The sequence below is a fragment of the Pomacea canaliculata genome, linkage group LG3 (assembly GCF_003073045.1).
Source record: "Pomacea canaliculata isolate SZHN2017 linkage group LG3, ASM307304v1, whole genome shotgun sequence".
Lineage (NCBI taxonomy): Eukaryota > Metazoa > Mollusca > Gastropoda > Architaenioglossa > Ampullariidae > Pomacea > Pomacea canaliculata.
In genome coordinates, this window is record NC_037592.1 from 1,132,937 (window position 1) to 1,159,993 (window position 27,057).

The 27,057-nt window shown below is 48.1% G+C and overlaps 1 protein-coding gene across 1 annotated transcript; it reads left to right on the top strand.

The window, feature by feature from the left end:
• Positions 1-2,351: 2,351 nt before the first annotated feature.
• Positions 2,352-26,256, top strand: LOC112559528 (major egg antigen-like). Its single transcript, XM_025230855.1, is given in 5 exon segments — positions 2,352-2,552; positions 19,033-19,420; positions 22,232-22,378; positions 22,380-22,795; positions 22,798-26,256. Coding segments are annotated over 4 exon segments (1,158 nt in total). The 5' UTR covers positions 2,352-2,552; positions 19,033-19,099; the 3' UTR covers positions 23,072-26,256.
• Positions 26,257-27,057: the final 801 nt, after the last annotated feature.

Here is a 27,057-nt window from a genome sequence, read left to right on the forward strand (position 1 = left end):
GTAGTTTTTTTTTCTTTTATTGATAAATGTCTGTCAGCTTTAAACTGCAATAGCAAGACAGGGGGATTCTTTGCCTCTTTAGCTATTCCTAATCTATGCAGAAATTAATGATTTCATAATAAAACGAAACAACATGATTCCAGTATTAACCTTGATCTTTTTTTAACTTGATCTTTCAATCTTTCTTCTCGATGTGGTGAGGATGCAATCTTTTGCTTCAACGGAAGAAGAGGTTTTCCATGTCTGCATTAATTCACTAACAAAAAATAAATTACGGAATGTCTGTACAGCAAATTATTTTCAATAAATCAACCTCTGTGTGTACAACAACGCAGACCTACGACATGGGAAGGCACTCCTGCAGCAGTACGCTGGGCACGTGGGCGTTATCTCCCTTGGTAAGAGTTTTCTCTCTTTCACTTCTCGTTGCCATCAGCCCATCCATCTCCACACTACCACGCACCCACCCTTGCATTTTGAGATCTTGCTTCTCGGAGTTAAGTTCCCTTCAAGATCCCCCCGCCCCACACACAGACTCGTGCGCTCACTGACCTTCCATGGACTTTTTCTTCTCGCGGATATCCATCATCAAAATAAATCCATGTTTGTTTTTTATCACTTACAGTCCCACTGGGCGAAAGTATTTCTTGCTCACTTTGTCAACAAAAGCAACACACACGAACGTGCGCATGTACACACAGACGGGCGCGCGCATAACGTTTAATCACGGGAAGAATGTTCCAGAAGGAGTTGGCATAAGAATTCAAGGAGCAAAGGACCAACGGAGCCAAGAAAACAATAATCTGCGATGTGAATCCTGTTGTATAAATGTATGAACAAACGTCTTCTACTCTTTAGTCCCTCGCTCAACTAATTGTGAGAAGTGAATATCGAGCTGAACTTTGACATCAACGTTTCTAGACAGGAAATGAGAAACCGTGTGGTAAACAAACAATATTGTGATGGGAGAGGCCCTGGTGTTTTGTAACCCCTAAATAAGTGACTCAACACCACTGTGGCGGCCTGACTCACAAAACACTTTATCGATACTTTCCCAGTCAAGACTGCGTGCTCGGGGGGTGGGTCGAGGGAAACTCAGGGGTGGGGGGTGGCGGGAGGAACTTGATGCCTCAGTGAACCCAGGCTGGCGAAGCCCAGCTCGTGGTGTTGCTGCACGCACCAGACCCGACAGCAACTCTTTAGCAGGGGGCGCAATTCTCATCATCGTTGTTGTCTCCGGAATGTCGAGAATGTGCGCGCGACTCTGGCGGGAGGAAGGAGTGGGGCAGGGTGTGAAAAAAATCTTTTAGCTCTGGAAAGACAGTAAAAGCAAATGCTTGTGATAATTAGCTTACACGTTACTGGTGTTTTATCTTTTCTAATGACTTCGTAAAGCTGATTGCAATTTAAGATACCAATCAACTAACTCAAGATACATCCCGACAAACGTCAACAGAACGACGTCAACAACACATGACGTCACAGCTGTAAACACTTGTGGAATTCTCGATGCATAGAATGAGATATGATGGTAATGTGATCTGGTGTGATAGGATTTGAAAAAAAGATGTGATGTGACATAATATGTAATACTATTATGGTGTCGTGAAGTACGAGGTGAAATGATGTGTCATGGTGTGATGTGATGTATGATGTGATGTGACGGGTTTATTTTATGGGATGTCAAGTTACTTTATCTTATTTGATTTTGAGTGTGATGTGACGATGTAATTAGGCTTAATCGTCATGTGACATGGTGCGTTGTGATATTAGGATGTGATGTGATGAGGATGTAATTACCGCAGTGTGAGGTGGTGTACGTGTTTCACGTGTTTGTGACTGTATACATGTTTACCTTTTCTTTGGCTAATTATCATATGTTTATCCTCCCAAAACAGGAATTCTCTGACAAAAATGTCGCTTGTTATCGTTTGTAAACTTACTTGCTAACCAGCGCCATTCATCGCTGCAATGTGTCATCATGATGACAGCCCTGGGTAAAGGACTAATTTGCAGTTATGACTGCTTCATATCGCCATACACGCGGCTGTGTCGGTTGCTGCCGTGCGCGCTGTCGGTGATGATGAAGTTGCTGTCAGTTAAACTGCGGGCGGAATCCTGCACGACGACAATTGTAGGCGGAATCACAACAGGCCGCCATTATCCGGGGCGCGTTGTGTCACACGCTCGCCCTGCTCCACCCGAGTACTGTGCCGCCATTCACTCCCATAACGACACAGACGGACGAGTGATAGAAGGCTCGCGAACTTTCTGTCTTAATCGCTCGACCCCCCCCCCCCCCCCTCTCGCAGCTGTTCCCTCTGACCTCTGCCTCTCGTTCCATCGATTCACGCGCCTGTCGGGAGTTGCGCGCGCACCTCGCAGCCGACTTCCCCGCAGCAGACGACACAACGTCACGGCGCCAGACGCACTGACAGACGCCAAGGAGTCACAAACCGTTTTTACCTGCCTGCAGCTTCACGGATATCGGCTTTGGTCGAGTGTTTGCATCCAGAGTTTTCCATTCTTGTCACCAACTCAACAAGTGAAAGGTAAGTAGCTATTTTTAGCTGTCCATTGACTTGTGTTTGGCGGCGGCGCGCGGCAGCTGATGCTGGAGGTTATTTTCGGCTGCTGGCCGAGTGTTGCAGGCGCTAACAGACCCTCGGCTTCTAGAAGTTTGTCACTATTCACCCACGTGCCCACGTTCATCGTGTACTCAAACCCCGTTATTACACAGAGTGTGCAGTGACTCACACATTCTCTACATGCTGGTCTTGGAGATGAACCATGGTGTTAGACGATGTTGAGCTGCAGCATGCGTTGATGTTTGTGGCTGTCAGCTGTTGACAACACGCAAAAGGTAGTAGCTACCGTTAGTGATCATCAGCCATATGTAACATGGCGATAGCTACTGTAGTGCGAGATCAACATCTGTAACAGGCTGTACTAGCTGCTGTTTGTCATCAGTAACTGTAACATGACAGAGTAGTTACACATTGGCAGCTGTCATCATCATGTAACAATAAGGTCCTTGTGTCATCATTTACTGGATGCCACAGGCAAGAGGCAGCGCCCTCTGTTGTATGTGGTCAGCAGCTGCCAATGGTCACACGCTGGCTGGACATGTAAAGGGAGGCCGGTCGATTCGACCATTTGCCGATTCGACCACAGCACTTGTCGATTCGACCAAAGTCCTTAGTCGATTTCGACCACATCATCATCCATGCGATGGTGAGTTTTGATGGAGTCTCCCCTTTATCGTCCTTCCTTGACCTTAGTGTTTCATTAAAAATAATTGTTTTTTTGTTTGAAATGGCTTTTTATGGGTTTTTCCGCTGGCTCCTACAAAGGTTCCCATGCGCCACATTCGAACAGAGTTCCTTTTCAGTGAAAAACAATGAAGCATCACGTGACTAAAGAAATAGAGAAAGTATACCAACGCCGCTGCATTGATTAGTAACTTCTGTACTCGCTGGTCTCATCGAATGAGGACTGTCATCAAATCGACTTTTGGTTGCGGACGATTCGACGTGGTCGAATTGGTCAATGGTTGACTCGACCGGTGACGGTGTAAACGAGCGGGCTAGTGCTATTTCGAGATGCGCAAATCGAGTTACCTGCAGTTCTTAGACAATAAATATTTTTCTAGGGACACGATGTTTACAACTTCGACACAATTAGTGCCAGCTGCTTGAGTGAAAGGCATGCTAGGGCTCTTTCATCTCCCGAGGACTCCTATTTTGAAACAAAAGCGACGTTTGCTGTACACCTGGTTAGGCAAGATGGCCCCGGGGGAGCTGTACTGATCACAATTGAGTTGAACAAGAAACGGAGAAAGCTCAGACCGAGTGTGTCGTTAACAGGTCAACTCAAATGTTGAGGAGAGGGCGAGAGACAACAGCGCAATATTCATAGTCATTTCGAGGTCACGTGATTAAACCTGGCGGTAGCCTAGTGAGTTGCTGCAAGTTGACCAGTGTGACATCGCGGATAGTACTGTGTACTGTGCTAATTAGTGTCGTAGTGTCGTGACCCATGTAGTACTGTGTACTGTGCTAATTAGTGTCGTAGTGTCGTGACCCATGTAGTACTGTGTACTGTGCTAATTAGTGTCGTGACCCGTATAAAAGTGAGTACTGTGCTAATTAGTGTCGTGACCCGTATAAAAGTGAGTACTGTGCTAATTAGTGTCGTGACCCATATAAAAGTACTGTGCTAATTAGTGTCGTGACCCATGTAGTACTGTGTACTGTGCTAATTAGTGTCGTGACCCGTATAAAAGTGAGTACTGTGCTAATTAGTGTCGTGACCCATATAAAAGTGAGTACTGTGCTAATTAGTGTCGTGACCCGTATAAAAGTGAGTACTGTGCTAATTAGTGTCGTGACCCATATAAAAGTGAGTACTGTGCTAATTAGTGTCGTGACCCATATAGAAGTGAGTACTGTGCTAATTAGCATCGTGACCCATATAAGACATCACAGGACGGTCGGCGGCTGGTGCAGTCCGTAGACATGTTATTTTGCTGCTGCTTGTGTACGAGTGACACAACGCATCTTTGAAATGTTTCATGCAGAGCTAAAATTTGCCTTTATCTCACGAAAAAGGTCATCTCAAGTCAGCTGACTGTATGTTACAAAATTCGTCTACATCATCACGGGGAGGGTTAGGGGCAAGAGAGGAAATCCAAACCGCACTGACCCTGGCACGCGGTCATACAGCGAGTCAGCTCTCGACCTCCTGTCGGTGCATTGATTACTACATCATATTGTATTGATTGTATCCTCATGGCCAGGCCACAGTCCGTCTTGCGGTGTTAGCTGGTAAACAAGCGCCCAGCTACATGACCACACAGCATACTGGCTGAGCAGGTGGCGTGGAGATGTCTACATAATTCATAAATCATAAATACGCTTGATGTACTATTTGCTTGTCCCCGGGACTGGATGAGTCCTTTATTTTATAGTCCTTCAAATTACTGCGCATCTGACCTCTGCTGGTGTTGTATCTATAGAGAGATATACATCACCTGACGGTGTGTTATCACTATAGTGAGTATCCAACACACCCATATACATCACAAGGCGGGGTATACAACATACCCATCACTAAGCAAACCCTCTCTACATTGTACTTATCTGGGTACTTCATAGGGTCTGCCGTCGGGGTTTTTTTCCGGGTACTCTGGTTTCCCCACCCTGCCTTCTTTTCCCACATGGTGCGAAGTCACCTCGAGGTGGAAGCACTCTCTCGCCACAGCAAGCAGGCAACCAAGTACCTGAGCTGTTTAGTGCCAGACGCACAGTCCCATAGCTCTAAATAACTGATGTGTGAAAGCAACTAATGTTAGTGTGTCAGCATGTAACATTTACACCTTGGTGAGAGGGCGCCACGTGATTGTTTCGTCTTTACCCCAAGCTGTACATTCTCAACGGTCAGCACCACACTGACGTCATGGCGACGGGGGGCGATGCTCATCAGACGGTCTCTGTTCTCACCTCTGTTCCTTCCTTCCTTACTCTGCGAGTAGTCTTGTTCTCAGTGGAAACACAAAGTTCCGACAGAATTTTTCAGAAACTTTGGACTAACAAAATGCGATCCTAACCCTTTGAGCTCAGCGAAAACAAAACTTGACAGACCAACAGACACATTTCCAGACTACTCATAACTCATGAGTTAAATCATAATAACTTGGTAGCATGATCGTTTACATAAACATTAACTAACCATTACATAAACTAAACATAATCTAACCATTACTTGTCATAAACTAAAGCGCAGCACGTGCTTAGCACCACGGTGTCCACGTGCAGTGCTGGTTGCCACAAGTGACAGACTCGCGCTGTCTGTGTCTTTTTGATCTTTAGGCTGACCAGCCGCTGTAAACAATCAACAACCCCAAAGTACTAGAAAGAAGGTGGGCAGATTTGTAGGAGAACAAGCCAGCAAAATAAAGGTCGACAGAAACAAGAGTCAGTCCCACTGCGGCAGGCTGAGTGTGGTTCAGTCGCTGCCCGGATCGTTTCCGCTAGAGCTCGGCTTTGAAACTGATAACCGCTGTGCAAATGTCTCCACCTTTGTTCTCACACCTGAAGTACCCGAGACAAAGCAAACAAAGGCGGCTTGATCGATCAGCCATACCGCAAGAACAAAAAGGGAAATTTCATAATTAGATAAACATAACTAATAGTCACGTGATCGACTAAGTGAGCTCACCACCGCTGGATGCAACTGGAAGACTCACCCCAATGATTTTTATTATTTGGGACGTGGTGAGAGTAGTTGCTAAGGTAACAGAACTGATGCTTGTTCCCACATCGCAGGTTGTTGATGTTGGTATTGGTGTTAGTGCGCACAAGAACGTGAAAACATTCATTGTCTCACTGACACCGTGACCTGCGTGGAGGTCGTCCCTTTACCCTTTAGCAGGAAGCTGGTACCGCCTTCTGCAACGTTGGAACCGGAACCAGGGGGTGGGGCTAAGCTTGGGGCTGGGGCTGTAGGGTGGTGGGGGGTTCTGCATTTGCTGTCAGTCATACCTGAGAATCCCGGACGCTCCCCTTCTGTCTGAGCAGCTAAATAGCCCGCCACCAGGTTATGCTACTTGGCCTCGCTCTTTCACGGAAAGCCTACCTGGGATACCTGCAGGAGCTTGTGGGATGGTGCGTCCTTCACGATCCCTGTGATGCTTGCTGACTGTGTAGACCGTTTTCCTGTAGAGCTCTTCCCGTGGTGCAGCACTGCGGCTGTCTGTCATGACCTGGGGCACATGTATCTAGGGGGGACTACTTGTAGCTCTTTGATGTACTCTTCCACACCACAAGCAAAAGCGAAGTTACCTGGGATGCTCGGTGTAATTCTTGTCGACCTGCTGGTGACGTCAAGCATGTCAGACGCCCAGACGCCCTCGTAAATCACGTGACCTCACCTTTCGCCAGAGGTCTGGCTCCTTCTCCAGGGGACTGGTCCTGGCTCTCCTCCTAACACCGTGTGATTGTTTATAGAAGAAAACTTGTTTTTGTTCCCTTCACGCCTGTGCAAGTAGCTAGATGTGGGTGACGTACCCAGCAGGCCAAGGTGGAGAAGCTTGTGACATTTTCTTGAGGGCCGGGGGAAGCTGTACGTTTGATGAGGGCGGGGAGGCTGTTACATTCGTCTTGGCGGAGGGACAACCTTGTCGCCTAGTTGTTTGCATTGTTTGTTTACGGTACCCTGGCTAGCCTTGTGGTCGTGGTCCATGTGTTGTGTTACGACCACGTCGCTCACGTGATGGTGTGGCCATGCTTATTGTGTTACGTCTGTGTGACGTGTAATAAGCCCTCATATCGCGTTACATGCTGCGTTCATAGTGTTACATTCACGCCGTGCTCAGACACTGATTGGAAGCTGGTGGTGAAAAAAGTTAAAAACAAACAAACAAACCACAGACACACGAAGCAGCGAGCTTGTGTCTCCTCCAGTCGACCTACCCTCCGCATGGCCACCCTCCGCTTGTTTCCGATATCTGTTTGTACAGTAACAGCGCCTTGCTTGTTCGCACCACAGACGGCGATACACGTAACACCGATATAGCAGTGCACACACCGATACTGCGATACATTCAGTGCTGATACAGCGATACAAACACCCACACAGCGATACATTCAGTGGTGATACAGCGATACGAACAGAGAGCGATACGTTCAGCTCTGATACAACGATACAAACGCAGAGCGATACGTTCAGCGAGGGGACTGAGAGACACTCGAGGCTCAGCACCGATACTGTGAGGTCTACTATATCTAAGGGATGGCGACGTCACAATGTATGTGTCTGTCTGTCTGTCTGTATAATTACTGATGACGTCACACGGCCGCCTGCATGTGTCACGTGATGTGTCAGTGTCAGTACTCAGTGTAACAGTCTGTGTGGACCAGACAGGAGCGGAAATTGTCGAGACAGGAAAGTGTTGGCTACAGTTGGTTGCTGTAGCCGTGACGTGCAGTGGAGTAATGGAGGGTGTTGCCCCCAACAACAGATTACACTCAATTAAAGGCAACTCGTTCTTCAGCAGAAAAGGTCGAGGACGGAGACAAAGCATCACTCGGTCAAAGCTGCTGACTGTACAGCTGTACAGCACCAGTCTCCTCCACCCCCCATGACACATCACATGACTGTAACAATTAACAGTAACAAAAACACTTTATTGCTGACATTTTCGCAAAAGTCTTCAGGCGGCAAAACTTTTTTTTAATGTCTTGCTGCATGCAATTTTTTTTCTTGTGACTGGGAGATGCTACATGGTTAGACTGTTACACTGGAGATGTTGCACTGTTGTGTTATTCTATAAATAGACATACCCGGCTAGAAGTGTAGGTGTGCTGTCTGTCTACATCAGACGGACGGACAAGATGCACATACCCACATAGGTACATATCACAGTTCACGTTCCCTCCAGCATGGAAATTGTCATGGATTATTGTGTTTCTGGAAACGGAGCCTGAACATTCTGCTGCCCCCCCACCCCCCACCACCACACACACACAGGGGCCTGCATCATCCCCGCTAACAGGGAGGGTGCAGATTGATGAGGAGCCTTAGCGATGCCACTGTTTATGTGTGGACTGTTAACCCTGCACGTGCCGAGGGTAGCAGAGTTCAGCAAGGACATGTTGTATCTAAGCTGATTGGACGAGCGGCGGCACGGGATCGAGTTCTGGGCAGTCCTGTCCACGAGAGTAGGCCGCGAATTGAACTAACATTCTTGGCTCTGTATCCTCCACAGCAAACACGGAATAAGTTATCGGCACGAGCGGCCATTGACGATAGCTTTGATACAGACGAGAGAATGACAATGACAAGGTAGACTCGGACAATCGTGAGTAGATGTCACCACAGAAGGACGATGAGTCGTGCTAGCGCTAGCTGGGTGGTCAAGTCAAGCACTCAGCTAACATGGCAGCCATACGGATACCCCTTCAACCTCCTCTGCTCCAGGCTTCTAGTCACTGACTGAGACTGACGGCAGTTAACTGTTTATTGGGTCTTCCTACCCCGCTCACACACTTTTACTCCGCTACAACTTTATTCTTCCACAAGGGTAGTTCCAGATAGAACTCGTACTAGTGATAGCGATGATACATACTCTACATACATGTTGAAAGATCTCTCTCTCCCTCACACACACACATCCCCAGCAACAGTAGATACACTTGCTGACCTTAGGTCGCCTCGGGCGAGGACAAAATAACGGCCAGTAGAGTTGATCAAGTGAACTGCACGTGGAATTGAGAGACGACTGAGAAACAGCACATCAGCCCTGCGTACCGCAACGCGGGCGCACGCGTGCGCCCGCGGGCGCCTACGACGGGCGGGCCGGACCGCAGCGAAATTTGAGTGAGCGCACGCGTACTTGCTTGAGAGGTACTACGCCACGGGCGCAAAGATGGCCGCCATGGTTGTAAAGTTTAGACTTGTAGATGATATTCACGTGGATCTTCTAATAAATAAGTATTTTGCAATAGATAGATATATGCAACGACAAAGAGGATATTTAAAGTTCAGATTTCATCGTCATGTCTTCTAGAGATGGTAGATGAATTGCCTTCGACCTTGAAACTTCGAATCGGACGACAACAACAGAAAGTCTGCTCGTCGTTTGTTTTTACATGATATGCTTGACTACCGCATTGTTCTTTTTCCACATAATCTTTAATTCTCATGGACTTTTTCCTCTTTTAGTTCCCAAATGAATGCACTAAAAGTATATTGTTTGGCGCTGCAATAGATTGCTTCTATTAATTGTCGTCGTTGTCAAATATGCCATAAACAAAATTATTTTCTACTTCGCTGTCAGCCGCCATTTTAACAGGCGCCCACGGTGGGCGAAGGGTATCACAAGCTCTTTAGGGCGTGAGTGAGCGCCCGCGGGCATCCGCGGTGAGCGCCCGCGTTACGGTACGCAGGGCAGGTAACTTCCCTCTTCTGCACTTCCGGACAAACACGAGGGTTTAGTGTTTGGGTACTGCACGTTAACAACTATGCTACATCCCAAGGAAGGAAACACTAGGTACACACTAGGTACGTTAGGTACTCACCAGGTATAGCTAGGTATAGGTATAGGTCTGAGTGGAAACTCCTGGCAAAGCTGTGGAGTATTGTTAGTTTTTTTAACAGTTGTGAACAGTTTAGTCACTTTAGTGGGAGAGACAATAACGGTTGTGTACCCGGGGCACGTGTACACATTTAAAAGTTCTACACGCTGTGTTCTGCAAACCGCATCAAGAGCAGCTGTGTGAATGTCCCGGTCAGCTGGCGGGCCTCGTCATGTTGCCGAGTTTTTAAGTGTTTCAACTGTCATTTACAGATTTCTGTCTCTCTCTGTCTGTCTCCCTTTCACACACACACCTTCTCCTACCTTCATGTTATAACACCCAGCGTGAGGTGTGAAAGGCTTCGGCAAAGTGTCGGAGGTTGGGGGACATGCCGTGGTCGTGGTAATAAGCTCTGGTGTCGTGCTACTACTGGTGTACTTGAGGTCGAGCTTATCTCATCGGCGACTGCTGGGCTGTAAGGAGTCCTGGGCCTCAGGGTAGGGGGAGTCGACTCCCCCATCTTTTTGTTGTTGTGGTTGTTTTTGCATTGGAAGACAATCAGAAGACGTCCGTATGAAAACGAGAGCTTTTGGAGAGATGTCGCTGACTGGAGGCATAACTCGCAGTGCGTCTAAGTGAAAGGTAATAATAATAATAATAATAATAATAATAATAATAATATCCAGAATTAAGCAAACACCGTGAAACAACAACAAAATCTGGGGCTTGCTGCACCGTTTGGTCTTTATCATGTAACTGCATCTTTATTACGTAACTATTATGTCACTGTGCGTGTATGTGTGTTTATTATGTAGGCATACAACCTGCTCGTTATGTTTTGTTGGAGGGGGAGTAAATGGGGAGGGTATGGGGGAGGATATGGTAGATGTTATATGCATGCTGACACATTCAGGGTGGCAAGGCGGCAGGGCTGTGGAAGATACTGTACCGCACGTTAGGAACCTGTCTGCCCACAAGTGGGAGGAAATGTGTTGGGAACAATTGGAGAGGGTTGGGAACTCTAGCGACTCTTGTGAATTACCTAAACTTAGTGACTGTGATGTGAACTTGGTGAAGCTGTCACTGTTGTCATCACCGCCGTGATTGGCTGTAGTCAACACTACAGGAGATGGCAGCCCTATCCTCCACTGGGGTGATTAGGAACAACACTACAGGAGGGTGAGACGGAGCGTTACGACGTGGGTGATCTCGATTGTAGACGGAAGCAGAATGGAAGTAAGCAAGCTGCTCGCTACCTCCGTGGTCTGGAGAGTTCTGATTAATGTGTGTACGTCATCACCAGTGAACACCTGCACACGCTAACAGGTGTGAAGTCAGCAGGTTTCGGTCTGCCGTGACACAGTTACCTTTTCCTCCCGACTACTCAAGTCTGGGGCTGACGTCATGAGAATTACACGATGGTGACGTCAAATGTTTGTCGTCATTGCTAAAGTCTGAAGCTGACGTCATGAGAATTACACGATGGTGACGTCAAATGTTTGTCGTCATTGCTAAAGTCTGAAGCTGACGTCATGAGAATTACACCTAATGGTGACGTCAAATGTTTGTCGTCACTGGCGACTGTTGGTGCACGTGATCTCGTTCCATGTTGTCCTGGTCCATTGCACTTGTTTGTTTTCTAGGAATCGTCCTCACTCAGCCCGTAATGTAAACAATCGCTGGGGTAGTGGGGTCGTGGGGTCGTGGGGTCGAGTACATCCAGTCGCTTGAGACTTTAACCAGTTGTACTTTACCTTTGAGTAGTTTTCCTTCTTGCTTCCTTTGTGACCAACTACTTAGCTCAGCACGCTTCCCTCCCCTTGCTGTGTTGGGGGACAAGAGTGAGGAACGTGAGATATCTGCAGACACTGGGGCTCAGTGTGCGCCCCGTCTCTCCACACCACCCCGGTGTGAAGCAGGCTTCCGTTGAGAGCCGGTGTACACAAGTGTACGCAACACGTGATCCTCATACCTGCCGTCAGGTAGAACAACAAAATCAGGTAATAAGCAGGTATTAAGCTGGTAATAAGCTGGTAATAAGCTGGGTTACAGCACACAACAGGCGGCTTGGCATGGCGCTGCTGGCGGCATAAAACAACAACATCCACCACCATCATGACTGAGTCTCTTTGTGTTGATAATGTGGAGACAGCGGGTGATCAGTGACATCTCGGGTGAGTTTCAGAAACAGGGTAGAGTAGGTGAAGCTGTAGTCTTTTTGTACTTTCTGTGAGGGCTTTTGCGAAAACTGCTGTTGGTTTTTCTTCTTCTGTACTGTAAATCATACACAAATAATATTTTTTAAAAATTCTGGCACTAATAAAACCTGAAAGAACCAAGACGGAAATCGTTGATTAGAGAATGGTGACAGTGCCAATATGGTGATGCTGGTGGTGATGATGTTGGTAGTAAGGTGTACCCCAGGGAACAGGACTTGCCATTGTTCGATGCCAGCTGTAAGGAATGCGTTAGATTGCCGCTCTTGCACTCTGTGCCGCTCGTTAGTATGGCGTCTGCACTTGGCAACATGCCTTCCAAGAAAAACAAACAAGATAGTTGCTGCGGAAGTTACAATTAAACTTTATTAACGAGCGTTTCTACAAGGACCAGAACTTTTTCAGGCGAGCTTTGACTCAGTGCCTGTAAAATCTGCAGTGCGCATGTCAGGAAAAAGCATTTCCACTCGCATGTTTTGAAAGGGAGGAACCGAGCGAGAACATGTCAGACGATTTTCTTGCTTTTGTTGTCATAGAAACAGGGCAACACTACATGCTCGTCAGAGAGTATCGTTCTGCAGCCTGGGTGTATATCCACACATAATTATACAGATTATAGTTTAGGCAGGCTTGGTGAAGGTTTGCAGGATTTTCGTAGGACTGTCTTCAGTCGGCAAGATGAGCGCTGACTGCTGACTTCTCACTGACTGTTGTCGCATGCTGAGTATGCCTTTGACACACCTATCTCTGTATACCCGGTATGGTGCCCACCGCTGATCTGGAAAAGCACGGGAAGAGAACAAAGACGATATTTTAAAGTGTTTTGTCGGTTGTTTGTACTTCAGTGTTGTTGTCGGTGGTTGTACTGCAGTGCTGTATGATGGTGGTGGTGTCACTGTGTACATGTAGCTTAGTCTTCAACACCCTGTTTTTTCTTGTCCATCCACCCGCGACCCTTCTTGACAGCCTGTGACCATTGACTATGTTTTCTTGTGACTTGCAGTAGTATATCTTGTGTCTGCCTACAGTACCACTACAGTAGATGTGTTTGCAAGCTCTCTGCCCATCGTCGTGAAGACTGTCACAGGGAGTTTGAGAACTGCCAAGAGTGTCTCTCAGATGGTGAATTAATTGCGTTCTAGCCGAAGCAAGCATGATGCGAAAGAGATTTACGGCGCGAGCAGTTGTTTTCCGTGGAAGGTACACAGCTGGTGCAGGCCAAGTGGGGTCCTTGCTGGTCTTGAGGCCTGCAACTTGACCTTACATGACAACATTGACCCCCGACATTGACCAACATTGACCCCCGTGGTCCAGGCCTGCTGGGTGCACTTCATGAAGCACTCAGTGCTAGTACAGCGGCTCACCTCTAGTCTCACCACACCACTTCTCCTGGCAAGAGCGAGCAGCTGCCCCTGACTGGCACATGGCTAATAGTCAGAGACTGACCACTGTCTCCACCTTTCCGGAAAAACTCTCTGACACACAAACACCACTTCGTGCGACAACGACAGACAGTAGGAGTGGTTGTGTGGGGATCACACTTGAGTGATCTGGACTGGAGACCCTTCACTCGCATACACACACACATGGAGTGCAGACCCTTCACTCGCACACACACACACGCATGCACACACCGCAAATCACTCTCTGAGTATTGGTTGAATCATCTGTCGTCCTCAAGCAGCTTGTAGCGCCCTCTTACCGAGACCAGACTGAGGCAGTCACGCGCCTGTCTCGTGCTTTAACGTCTCTGTGTCGGCTTATTGCTGCACTGAGTCGACAGGAGAAGTACAACACAAACAAGGAAAAACAAAACAAAAAGTCCCAAATACTCTACATCGATTGTTTTTTTTCTCTCTCACAACTGGTTATCTGATTCCTGCTAGCCTCCCCTAGAATGTGGGTTGTCTCCCCACACAGTGCACTTTGTCTCTTGGGAGAAAAAAAAACAAAAAACCCTGGCGCAGGTTGAATGCGGTTAGTTGGACACTTGTCATCGTTGAGATAACTACAGGCAAGAGATTGTTGTTACCATGACGAAGGTACTTAGCGATCTACCTTCTAGCAAGTTCACAGTTCATCAGAAAGTTAAAAATAAACTGCACACATTACTTATGTGCAAACAGTTATTTCGTCTCATTTTAGGTTGTATACATTTATCGGCAGAGTAATAAATTGTTAAACAACTATGAAGAGTGTATGACATGGATGAACAGATGTGTTTGTTTCTCTACATATATATCTTGGTGATGCAAACACAAATGTGATATACTTGTGAAAACTGTGAGAGAGAGAGAGAGGGGGGGGGGTGTTTGACTTCACAGACTTATTGGGCTGTCGCCACCTGGTGGATTCTTTAGGCTACAGTTGTGTGCTCACCTGCACAGGAATGTTGTAAGGCTAGAGTCAGCCCTACAAGACCATTCATGCGTGACCAGGGTCCCATCAATGGGGTGACAGACAGGGGTGGGACTGGGCGACTGACTTGTTTCCGTTGCCAGACATGAGCCGCTAAGTGAGCGAGATACAGAGTTTGTATACTCACACTGACACTGTGCATGACTTAACTCGACTGTCACTGTGTCACTCTGTCACTCAACTCTGTCACTTTGTCACTGCCATTCAACTCTGTCACTGTGTCACTGCCATTCAACTCTGTCATTCAACTTTGTGACTGTGTCACTGCCATTCAACTCTGTCACTTTGTCACTCTGTCAGACGGAAGGAGCAGTAATGTAGCAGTCAGGTCGCCTCCGCTGTTGCCAGTCGCTGAGTACAATTTTAAAACAAACCGTTGACCGTTGCTGATTGTCATGGAATACACTCTGTGAACAAGGCGGTACTGTCTGTCTTTCCGTCGCAATGCTTGTGACTTTTCAGAGCTTCTCGCCCTTTCACCTCCAGTTAGGCTGGCAGACATGAAAAAAACATTGCTCGTGTTAACTGAGGTTGACAGTTGACGACTTAACTGTTGTTGTCAACAGTCGGGTAGCACACTGCTACAATGTTCACTTGTCTAACAGACGTGGCAGGGTGCACCAAGCTCGGGTGGCTTACACCAGGCGTGAAGTGAATGAACATCGGGGCTTCACACTTCTCACTCAACTCTTTCTCCTCTGCAGCCTGGCAACACACGGCCTGTGGCTGTACACAGCCAGACTTCAGCCTGGAGGATCTTATCGCCCCCTCCCTCCTGTTGTAAGTGTTGTGAACTGCCATTTGAACTCTGTCGGTCGCTTGGGTGCCAGCAACTCTCGTCTTGCCATCACAAGTGTACCTGTGTGTGTGTTGCCTACAGACATGTCGGACAGCCAGCCACCCACCCGTCATCCGGCCACCCTTGTGCGAGTGGGAGTGCTGGCTGGTCTTCTGTAGTGCTGGCTGGTCCTGTGAGGCCTCCATCATCAAGTGTGTATGTGAGACTGTAGTGCTGGCTGGTCCTCTGTAGTGCTGGCTGGTCCTCTGTAGTGCTGGCTGGTCCTCCATCACCAACTGTGTGTGGGACTGCAGAGCCTCGCATGTGTCTCAGGTACGTACTGTCGGTGCTTACTGACCAGTAGCTGTCTGTAGCTTTCATGCATAGTGTGGGAGGAAACAAGTCAACCCCTGCAAACCCACATACATCCCCGCGCTTGCTCGCACGCACGCACCCACCTAACTAAACCCACGCTCACAATACAAATGCACATCCTCATACACGTCCATATGTACAAACACTCAAGCACGCTCACCCGCGAACACACCCACATACACGTTCACATACTTGCATACGTCAGCACACGCAAGACATACGGGTGGAGGGGAAGAGGGTGGCGTGATGATGGAGCTCCGATGTGCCCTGATGCCGGTACACGCGGGGTCGGTGCGGAATGTCGGAGGTTCTCCAGGGGAGATAACGCTGCGATAGGGTGCAGCTGGCGCTGCCGACCGTGTCTGGTGCCGGCCTCCAGAATCTTCCGCCGCTGACGCCATTGAGGCTTTTTATAGCTCAGCCTGCTCAGACCTTCCCTCGCCACGTGCGACTTGTAGAGATCCTACACCAACCCTCGGGCTGGACAGGGTCAGGTAAGGGTCAGCCTGGCACGGGGCGAGTGGTAGGTCAGCAGTCAGCAGCCACATTTCTGGTTGGCTTGATGTGCAGCCGCCAGGTGCCGTGCATCTTACATAATAACAACACTTGACGATCATTTCCTGTGAGCGGTAACTGAGAGAAGGACATCTACCACACTGACAGACATCTACCACACTGACAGACATCTACCACACTGACTGACATCTACCACACTGACATCTACCACACTGACATCTACCACACTGACTTGTCGTGAACTGTATGTTATCTATGTAGCTGGTTCTTTAGTGCTCAAGACAAAGTAGTGCCACAGGTGTGGAGGTGTTGTGTGGTGTATGTTGGTGGTGTTGTAGCTGCTACATTAGTGCTGAAGACAAAGTATGTCACAAGGACTGTGCTGCAGTGTGTATTGTAGTGCTGCACAGACTGTAGGCTCCCTGTTGTAGTCCTGTAGTGTTGTACTACACTATTGCTGTAGGTATTTCTGTCTGCACCCAGCTGGTGACGTCACACGTGTGACGGGATCACTCTATTCACCCAGCTGTTGACGTCACACGTGTGACAGGATCACTCTATTCACCCAGCTGTTGACGTCACACGTGTGACAGGATCACTCTATTCACCCAGCTGTTGACGTCACACGTGTGACAGGATCACTCTATTCACCCAGCTGTTGACGTCACACGTGTGACAGGATCACTCTATTCACCTAGCTGTTATAAATACAGACACCGAGAACTTATTATTGTTTTATACTTTTGCCAGCGGCTACAGCTGCTGACCACCTCCTAGTCTGTCCTCAGGCGACTGTTACAGCAAAGTGAAAGCTGATTGGATGACTCCATGTGTCTCCGGGGTGTATCCTACCTGTGTGATTAGCTTACCTGCCATCTGCAGCGGTGCGGGGTGCGTGCGACTTCAGTAGACAACGCGTTTGACAGATAAGATTTGCATGTTACTGTACCTGCTACACCCGACACCAGCTTCAGCCACCTGGTGCATTCGCTGTTTACGGGTGGAACTAGTGGCTGTCAACATGACAGACTACAATAGAGACTGGTTCAGAGATGGCGAGAAGGCAGTCGGAGGAAGAAACGATACATAAACATACCCGGACATCACACACACACCACACACACCGTACAACATACACAAACAGCACACAAACACACACAACAACAACACACACCGTACAACATACACAAACAGCACACACAAACAACAACACACACCGCTAGAGGTGCAAGGTCCACCTCAACACGACCAGGGTCGAGGAGAGGAGGAAGGCGGGAATAACTGTTTCTCTGGCCTTCCATAAATCTTCTTTTATAAAAGCCGGTAAAGCTGGGATGGCGACAGGACAACCTGCAGGATAACCAACTGCAAGCTGCTCGCTGTGTCTCTGGCTTGCCAGGCAAAGCCCAGGCCTCCCTCCTGCCATCGTTAGTCTCCCTTGAAACATCAGTTATCCGCTCACTGCTGCCACCTGTAGTCTCCCCTCAACATCAGGTACCCGTCCATTGCTGCATAAGCAAAGATCTTTTTCCAGTCACTGGCACGAGCCACCTTTGAACCAGCTACCCTCAGGCTGGAAGTCATTGCCCTCTGAAGCTGTGCCGCCTTCATGGCTTGTACCTGAGTAACCCAACAGGTGTTGTAGTACACGTGTCTGTTACTTCCATAGATATATATATATGTACATGTATATAAAGTAGCGGCATTGTCTCTACACCTTGTATTACCTTTGATATGGCTTGGCAAGATTTGTCTGCTTACACCTTATATTACATTTGTCTGTTTCGCCTTACCGTTGAAATTGATATATTTTTTCACGGGAATGGCAGAGGTGATCCTCCACGTGGTACTTCAGGTAAGGCGAGGTGCGCCCCCCCCCCCCCATACTGACTGGTGCTGATTCAGCAGGAAACTGCCGGTGATAAGGATACCAGATACCTGGTCGTAAAAGACTGGCCTCTGTGTGAGACCGGACGTGTCGGTGCCGGCAGCTGAATCAGTCTTTGCAGGCCATGTCCAGACCTGTTCTGTCAAGACTGCCAGCTGTGCCACCATTCCACGCCCGACTTCCAGAAGTTTCGGCGGTTCTCACTGAACTGACATCGCGACGACCTTACCTCCCGCCATAAGCGCAGCTTGGTACACTGATGTATCTCTCCAGCTGATTAGTGTTACTAATGTGTCTACAGCCGACTAGTTTATGTCTACAGCAGACCTAGTCAGTAGCTGCACAGACCTCCAGCGGCTTTTGAACACTTGTCAGCTTGCTGGACTCTTCGCTCGACAGTTTGCCGCTAACGAGTTTGCTGAAAAGTTTACAATTGTAGATTTTGTCAGAAATAACCAGGTGCTGTCATGGCCGAGTGGCCACATACATACCGACGCCTGGTATGTGAGTACATATATAGACACGTAGACAAGACCCAGATAATTGTCCCTTCCTCGGCGTCCGGGGGTAACTATCGGGAGGATAAGATCCTGCACTGATGTGGTGTAGGAATGTGTGCGATATTAGAGCCTCCCGTCTGTTTGTTTTAACTCCGCGCTGCGCTTATCACAGGGAGGAGGGATGAGGATGAGCAGGAGGGAGGTAGATAGCAGGCAGCCCAAAGCGAGGCTGTAAATTTGACGTGTTTTTTTTTTTTTTCCTCAGAAACGGGTGACGTCAAAAGGAGCTACACCTGTCAGGTAACACCTCGTGACGATAAGAAGGTGAAGCCATGGCAACCAGAATTCCCATCAGCAAGGAGAGCTTCGGATTTGAAGACCGGCAGAAGAAAATATGGGAAGAGATGGAGTCGGAGATGGACCGTAGAAGGCGTGAGTGGGAAGAGGAGATCGAGAAGATGAGGAAGGAGTTCTTCATGCTGCGACCAGAGAGCGACGACAGCAGGACTGCAGCGCTGGCAGAAGGCGGCCCCGGCTCACCTCTGGGGCTGTGTGGCGAGCGGCTAGTTCGTAGTCGTCTGCTGGACAACTCCGCCAACGACGAGTGCAGGGGAGCGGTGGTCAAAGACGAACAGGGCAACCCAGTCTTTAAGGTAAGGCGTGTGTGGACCGGACACCTGAGTGTTGTTTGTGTGTTTGGCTGTTTGTGATGTGTGTGTAGTCTGTGTGTGTTTGTGTGTTTGACTGTTTGTGATGTGTGTGTAGTCTGTGTGTGTTTGTGTGTTTGGCTGTTTGTGATGTATGTGTAGTCTGTGTGTGTTTGTGTGTTTGGCTGTTTGTGATGTATGTGTAGTCTGTGTGTGTTTGTGTGTTTGGCTGTTTGTGATGTATGTGTAGTCTGTGTGTGTTTGTGTGTTTGGCTGTTTGTGATGTGTGTGTAGTCTGTGTGTGTTTGTGTGTTTGGCTGTTTGTGATGTATGTGTAGTCTGTGTGTGTTTGTGTCTTAGAGGTTGTGACTTGTTTGTGTTAGGATGTGTGTGTGCGTGAACGATATGGATATGGTGTGTCTTATATCTTTCGTCGTATTAAGAGCAATTTTGTTTATGTGTGCATGCTGTGTTGTTATGTAAGTGCAATTTGTTGTGTGTGGATGGTGTGTGTGCATGTATAATAATAATAAAAGTAATAAGGTTAGTGTATAGCTCCATATCACAGCCCTATGAGCAAGCTCATGGCGCATTACAAATGATGCCAGTGATAACAAGAACAAGAATTATTACAGGGAGAAATTGAAGAAACTAACCAACACGACACGAAGAGAAAGGGAAAAGGCGTGTAAACGGGAATAATAATAATAATAATAATAATAATAATAATAATTGTAGTGCTGTCTGATTGACAACTAAACCAATACAGTCCTCTATTCTCCAACAAGTCTATGAAATGACCACAGATACCTAAATTATGGGAACTAAAGTGTTGGAGACAAGGGAGAGGCGGGGCGGTGCCAGGGCCTGGCAACAACAACAACAACAACAGACTGACTTCGGTGCAAATGGCGGCCTGCGACCGTTAGTCGGCGGCTACACGGCAGTCTACCAGTGAAACAAAATGTGACAGTCGACAAACACAGTCCAGCACATCACTGGGGTCACGACAGGTCAAACAGTGGACTCTGAAATCAAAACTAACTTACAAAACAAGCGCTAATGAAATCGCGAAGATGTCGTCCCCTCAAGGGACACCACTCTCCATGCGTTATGCTGTGTCAGTGTGTGTGTGTTCCTGTCCGTTTGTTGGCATTGTGAATATTGTGTGGTTTCGTGTGTGTGGGGGAAACAGTTACACTTAGTGTAAAAATTTAATGCGCACGTGCGAGTAGGCGCGCGCTGTGAGAGAGAGAGGAGAGAGGTGAGCACGCAGGCAGGACTGGCACTGAGGGTGAGTTGTACTATCTGCACCCCTCCCCGCTATTTATAGCTCCCAGGACTGGCATTGAGGGTGAGTTGTACTATCTGCACCCCTCCCCGCTATTTATAGCTCCCAGGACTGGCACTGAGGGTGAGTTGTACTATCTACACCCCTCCCCGCTATTTATAGCTCCCAGGTCTGAAGTCTTTTACTTGCACAAGATTAGAGACATCCTGCCACTCACATTTAAACTCGTAGGAAAGTGTATGAGTACAGTGAGTTCCCGAAATCTTAATACGACAGACAAATACTGACAATTATTTCAGGGAAACGTTGGCGAAGGGGATGAAATAATTGGTGTTTTACACCGACCGAGTAAAGAAGGCAAAGCAGCCAGCCCTGTAATCAGATGCCACACTCAGAAACAGAACAGCGTGTCCAAGACGGGATCTGAACCCAGGTCATCCAGTCCCCACTGTACATGTAGTGATGATTGCAGGGACTTGGACGCAAAATGCGTTATGTAAATGTTTTTGATGACAATTTTATTGACAAGTCTTGATCATGTGACCGTGTTATTCCATACAGTGCTGTAGCTACTAGGAATATGTTATTCCACAGAGTGCTGTAGCTACTAGGACCGTGTTATTCCATACAGTGATGTAGCTACTAGGACTATGTTATTCCATACAGTGCTGTAGCTACTAGGACTGTGTTATTCCATAGAGTGCTGTAGCTACTAGGACTATGTTATTCCATACAGTGCTGTAGCTACTAGGACCGTGTTATTCCATACAGTGCTGGTGCTACTAGGACTATGTTATTCCACAGAGTGCTGTAGCTAGTGTCGCTATGGTCGATGCTGCGCGCCCTCCTGCTGAGGGCCTTAACGTCGTTTAGCAAACTCTGTCCAGGATGTCCAAGCTCTGTGGCGACCAGTGTATCGGCTACATAGGATGTCGATCACTTACAAACCAACTGGTGCATACACGGTGGAGAGGATTCCAATGGGAGTCTCTGTGAAAACAGCTCGTCAACAAAGTAATAAAAGAACGCTGATTCAGCACGATAAACCTTAAATATTAAGCTGTTGCAGCTGGTTATTACTACTTACATAAATGTAGGTCTGTGTGCATCTCATTAAAGGGTTATTATCGACATTCGGATACAGTGTCTATACACAACGTGATGTATAGCTAGACCAGAATCTGTGAGAGAGAGAGAGAGTGGAAGAAGAAGAGAGAAAGTAATAATGAAGAAATGAAGGTTTGAATGTGTGTGTGTTGGAAGGGGGGGGGGAATAACAGGAGAGCCCTCGCTGTTAGAGCGACTGGGTGCAAGTTGGCTGGAGACTGAGAATGGTGGGTAGAGAAATGACCATTCAGGTTTGTGAGACATTCAGTCACATAATATTTGGTGTAACAAGACTTTTCTTACATGTTAACGGACATGGCTCTGATTGAACGGCTCTCTTGTAAATGTTCATGGGCATTAAATGTAGGTAAAGTGTCGTATTTGCCATGATGTAGTAACAGTTTGTCCTGTATTTGCAGGTGTTGTTTGATGTACACGACTACAGGCCTGAGGAGGTGACGGTCAAGATGGACGCCAACAAGATTCTGGTCAACGCTAAGCACGAGGAGATAGTGAGTGGCTCGTCTGTGAGTCGCGAGTACAGCCGCACTGTCAACCTGCCCGAACGAAGTTGACCCCATGACCTTGCAGTGCACCATGGGACCAGATGGCATTCTCTCAGTGGAAGCACCGCTGCCGGTGCCAAAGTACTCCGCCGTCAAGGATTCAACAGCTCTGCCGGTAAAGGTCGCCGCCTCCGACTCTCCTTCCCAGCCATCAGCCTTCCCCTCGGCTCTCAGGGGCGCTGGCCATCCACCGACTGATCCAGCTCACAAACCCGTGGTAACATTTTTGCAGAACTCTGGTGCAAGCCCTTCCCCATCACTGTCTGCACAGCAAGCCACACCGGCGTCTTCCTTCCAGACCAGCTCCGCGCGCGACGTGTCGGGAGGCGTGCCAGGCTATTCTAAGGTCACTCCACCTTTTCAAGCTTTCTCCTCCCCGCCCAGCTACAGCCCCCGGCTGCCAAAGGCTCGCCGGTGATGTCGGTGGACAAGGACGGCAGGTTCAAACTGGAGGTGGAGATCGAGGATTTCCGGCCGGAGGAGCTGACGGTCAAGACGCAGGACCAGCGCGTGGTGGTGTGTGCGCGGCGCGAGGAGAAGAGCGGCAACCGCACGAGCTGTCGCGAGCTGAGTCGAGAATACACGCTGCCCGACACCGTGGACCCGCTGACCATCAAGGCCTTCTTCACAGACGGCGGCAAGCTCATCGTGGAGGCTCCCTACAAGGATGGCTCCCACGTCACGGGCAGATAATCCGGACAGTGCTGCCCTCAAGCCCAGAGTAGCGGAACGTGGGTCAGTAGGCTTTGTCGGCATCAGCAGGTAGCAGGTGTGCATACAGGCGATTCTCGTGACCCCACACCTGTGGGTCAAGGACGTTGCACCATGGCGAGAAGGGCAAAGGATTCACTAACTTACCTAGCTCCGCCCATCATGTGAGCTCAGTTCATACGCTGATGTACGATTATCTTCCTGTATATGATTTTTTAATGATATTAATTCACATAACCTAAAGTATTTTTGTTTCCCAAGCTGACTCATCAAACCACAAATGTGGCAAGTCGCTCGCTTGCAGTGTGCAGTCTGCTTTACACTTTGGCTGTTGACATTTTGTAGAACTGTAGTAGCTGTAGCTTGTCACCTGTCAGCTTTCAGCCTGTATCGTAATTTATTTGTTTTTAGCAGCAAACATCGTGTCTGGCGTCTCCTGAATGTAGAGGAAGTGTGTATGTGTGTGTGTGTAAGTGTGTATGTGTGTATGTGTGTATGTATGTGTGTGTGTGTGTGTGTGTGTATGTGTGTGTGTATGTGTGTGTGTGTGTATGTGTGTATGTGTGTGTAGTCCTACACAGTTTGTGTGGTGTGGACAGAACTACACACGCTGTATTCAGATTGGACAATGTTTCACATCCCAAGGCTTGTCAGATGGAATTGCAGGGTTAGGCGGTGTGGAGTTGTCGCTGTCGCTGTTCTCACCTGGGATCAGCAGCTGACGTCACTGTACACAGCAGCTGACGTCACTGTACACAGCAGCTGACGTCACTGTACACCAGCTGAGTGCCAACACCAGGTAGTCTGCTGACAGCGGTAGTTTATAAACCAACTTGCGTCTGTTTGTCCAAGTGTAGCAAAGGTTTCACGTGATGGTAGTCAAACATTAGTCATTGTCAGTCTCAGTTAATAATTAGTTTGCTGCTTGCCGTCTAGACGGCGCTGCTGGTGGTCTCCGGCTCCATGTAGCTACTTGACAGCACTCCTAGTAGCTCTGCTCCTGTTAACAGTACTCGTTACAGTACTCCTGTGCTACTTGACAGCACTCCTAGTAGCTCTGCTCCTGTTAACACAGCTACTTGCAGTACTCCTGCTATCGAGCAATGCCTGGTCATCTTCACTGCTTATTGGCATTGTGAATAGAACACTGCGCTGCACGCTTAGTGTATGTATGTGTGTTTGTATGTGTGTTTCCATCCGTTAAAGCACAAACATTTTGCCAGCAGGCTTCCCGTCAACTTCATGCTCAGCCCACAACAGAAATTGTCATTTTCTTCAGGACGCCTTTCTTTCTCTCTCTTTATCTCAAATAAATACATCAAAGCGAAATAACCAAGCAGTGGCTTATTCAACACAAGGATTGCAGCAGATACCAGTAAACTGCGAGGCTTCACCAAAAGGTGGCAGACCCTGAACACACACACACAAACAACAACAAAACTATTATCTCCCCTAGCGATATAAACAATAATATGAGTTCAGCACAAATGCCAAGGCGAGGGCGGAGAATAAATTTGAGATGAAACATCACCGTGTGAACCTGATTCGACAGACTACGAGAACATTTAATATTTGTAATCTTTGAAATATTCAAATAAAAGGTCACATTTCAAGTGCCATGCATCATCAGCTAACGATGCCCTAGCCCTCGTCAGATCATAGTAATACTGTTCACAGGCTCGCGTGGTATCACCATAGGAACATAGGAACATAGGAACATAGGAGCAGTGGTCAACGGCGGACCAACGTTTCATCAAGATTAACAGAGCTGGAACCTTCTTTCTTTCACTGCGAGGTCTTCGCCCATCCTACAAACAACAACACACAGCTGACTGCGGTCACGTGCCGAAAGTCCAGTTCACCGGTAAGGGAGGTAATCCACGCTGGGGCGGATAACGCATCAACACTTATTCGCAATACAGGAAACGTGGCGACCTCCCACAAAGACGCAGGTGGGAAGTCAAGACATATTTCACTCTGTGGTGTCCGGCCACGTACAGGCCGAGTGTACTTGTAACTGTTTTGTTTGAAGCAAAGATGGACTGACATGGCTGATTGTTGTCTGATGCCCCTCGTCAACTCACGAGGTCAAGGGTTAAGCCAAGAATGGCGGGCGCCTGTTGTAAATAACCTTGTCTTCAGTCTTTATGCGCGGATATTTTATTGTCCTTTAATTCCTCCTTATTTGTCTCCTACCATTTACTTCCACGCATGCTGTCATCTCCTCCGGGGGAAGTGTGGGTGGCGTGGACGAGTCACGTGGTATCAGCGCAGGCCTGGGGCCGGGTGCCCGCCGTTAGACGGCAGTTGAGGGAAGGGGGTTGTAGCAGCAGACAGCTAAGCTGCTGTTACTGTAGGATCTGATGCTGCCTCCAGTGTACACCCGGCCCCTAGGAGCCTCTGATGTTGATATGCAGGGTAGCTGGCCCCTTGGTGTGCCGTGAGGCATGCGCTGCCTGGTGCTCCACGGGTGAGGGCTGCACGAGCTACCCCGCCTCTCCGGCCATCCTAGAAGATTCTTCTGTTTCATCCATTGACTGCTGCGGATGTTTTGTGGACCTCAGCATGGCGGACCTGTTTATGATTATGGGGATTATATGCGGGAGGATGGACCTAGCACATAATACGGCATTTCGCAGTGTCCTCAGGTTTGGTGTGAGCATAAATCTCACTCGCCATCCGGCAGTGGCGACGTTTGGTGCCGACATGAATATTTCATGAGCTCGTGCGTGGCGCCCCTCGTCAACAGACTGGCAACGCTCGGCACACATACAGGGTGAGTACCGGACTGATTCCCGGGCTGACTGATGCCGGAGAATGTTTATGGAAGATCGAACATGTTTGTAGGATGACCAGGTGTTGCTAATGGCGACCTCGCGCACACCACACAAAGTCAAAATGGCGGCTGGGGAGGAGGCGAGCCAGTGGACACATGGCTGGTAACTGGCAGCAGGCGGGCCACCTTTTCTTGTTGTTGTGCTTGTTTACATGCTAGCTGCTAACAAACAGATGTTTACAAAGAAATTTAATCCGCTAGGTGAGCTTTTTCCAAACGTTGGAGATGATTGCATTTCCGCCATAATACTGTTTACAATCGACCATTTATTTTGTGTCCTGCTGGGTGTTATCTGAAAGCGATCGTAAATAAAGTAAAAGAAGTTCCTACAGCTTTGTGCAGGTTTTTATGAGAACATAATAAGTGGGTGTCTGAATGTTTCAACTGGTACAAGTGTTACATCGACATGCGACACGTGACAGTGCGCCGTCAACATCCGGTCTCCAGCAGGCGAGCACAATTTCTCGCATCGCCATCTTTACACACATGCACACACACGCACATGCACACACACATGCACACGCACACACGTACACACACAATGAAAGCATCTCGATCACCATCAGGAGCACACAAGCACACAGTTCCACTAGCAGGCGATGTGGAAGTAAGTAACTGTAGGCATCTACCTACATGCATCACCTCCAAGGTATCTTGCGTCATCAAAGTGTAAGATAAATAAACAACTCGGGTTTATTTTGTAAAATGTCTTGACTGCATATTAGGCAAAATGTCAAAGCAACCATCAAATCGTGAAGACATCATTATCAAGGTTAGAGAAGCAGGAACCACCAAGACCATAATACTTACCCACAGCCTACACTAGGTGACAACACTGACTCAAGGCACTTGCTCTCCACCCGCTGGTTGTGAAAACAAAGCTTACTGTTCATGTCACCCAACATCAAAACACACACCTACGATTATGCTGCAATATTACAAGCATGGCACTGATTGTACTGACAACAGTTCAGGTTCATAACTCATCATTTCTAAACAGCCATAAACATTTATTTTAACCGCATAGCAGCCGGCAGTAATCGTTTGTGTGCTTGCGCGCGTGCGAAAGAGTTCTCATTTGTCTTGAAAACCTGTGACAAACAAAGTGTAAAATATTAGTCACCGTGACATA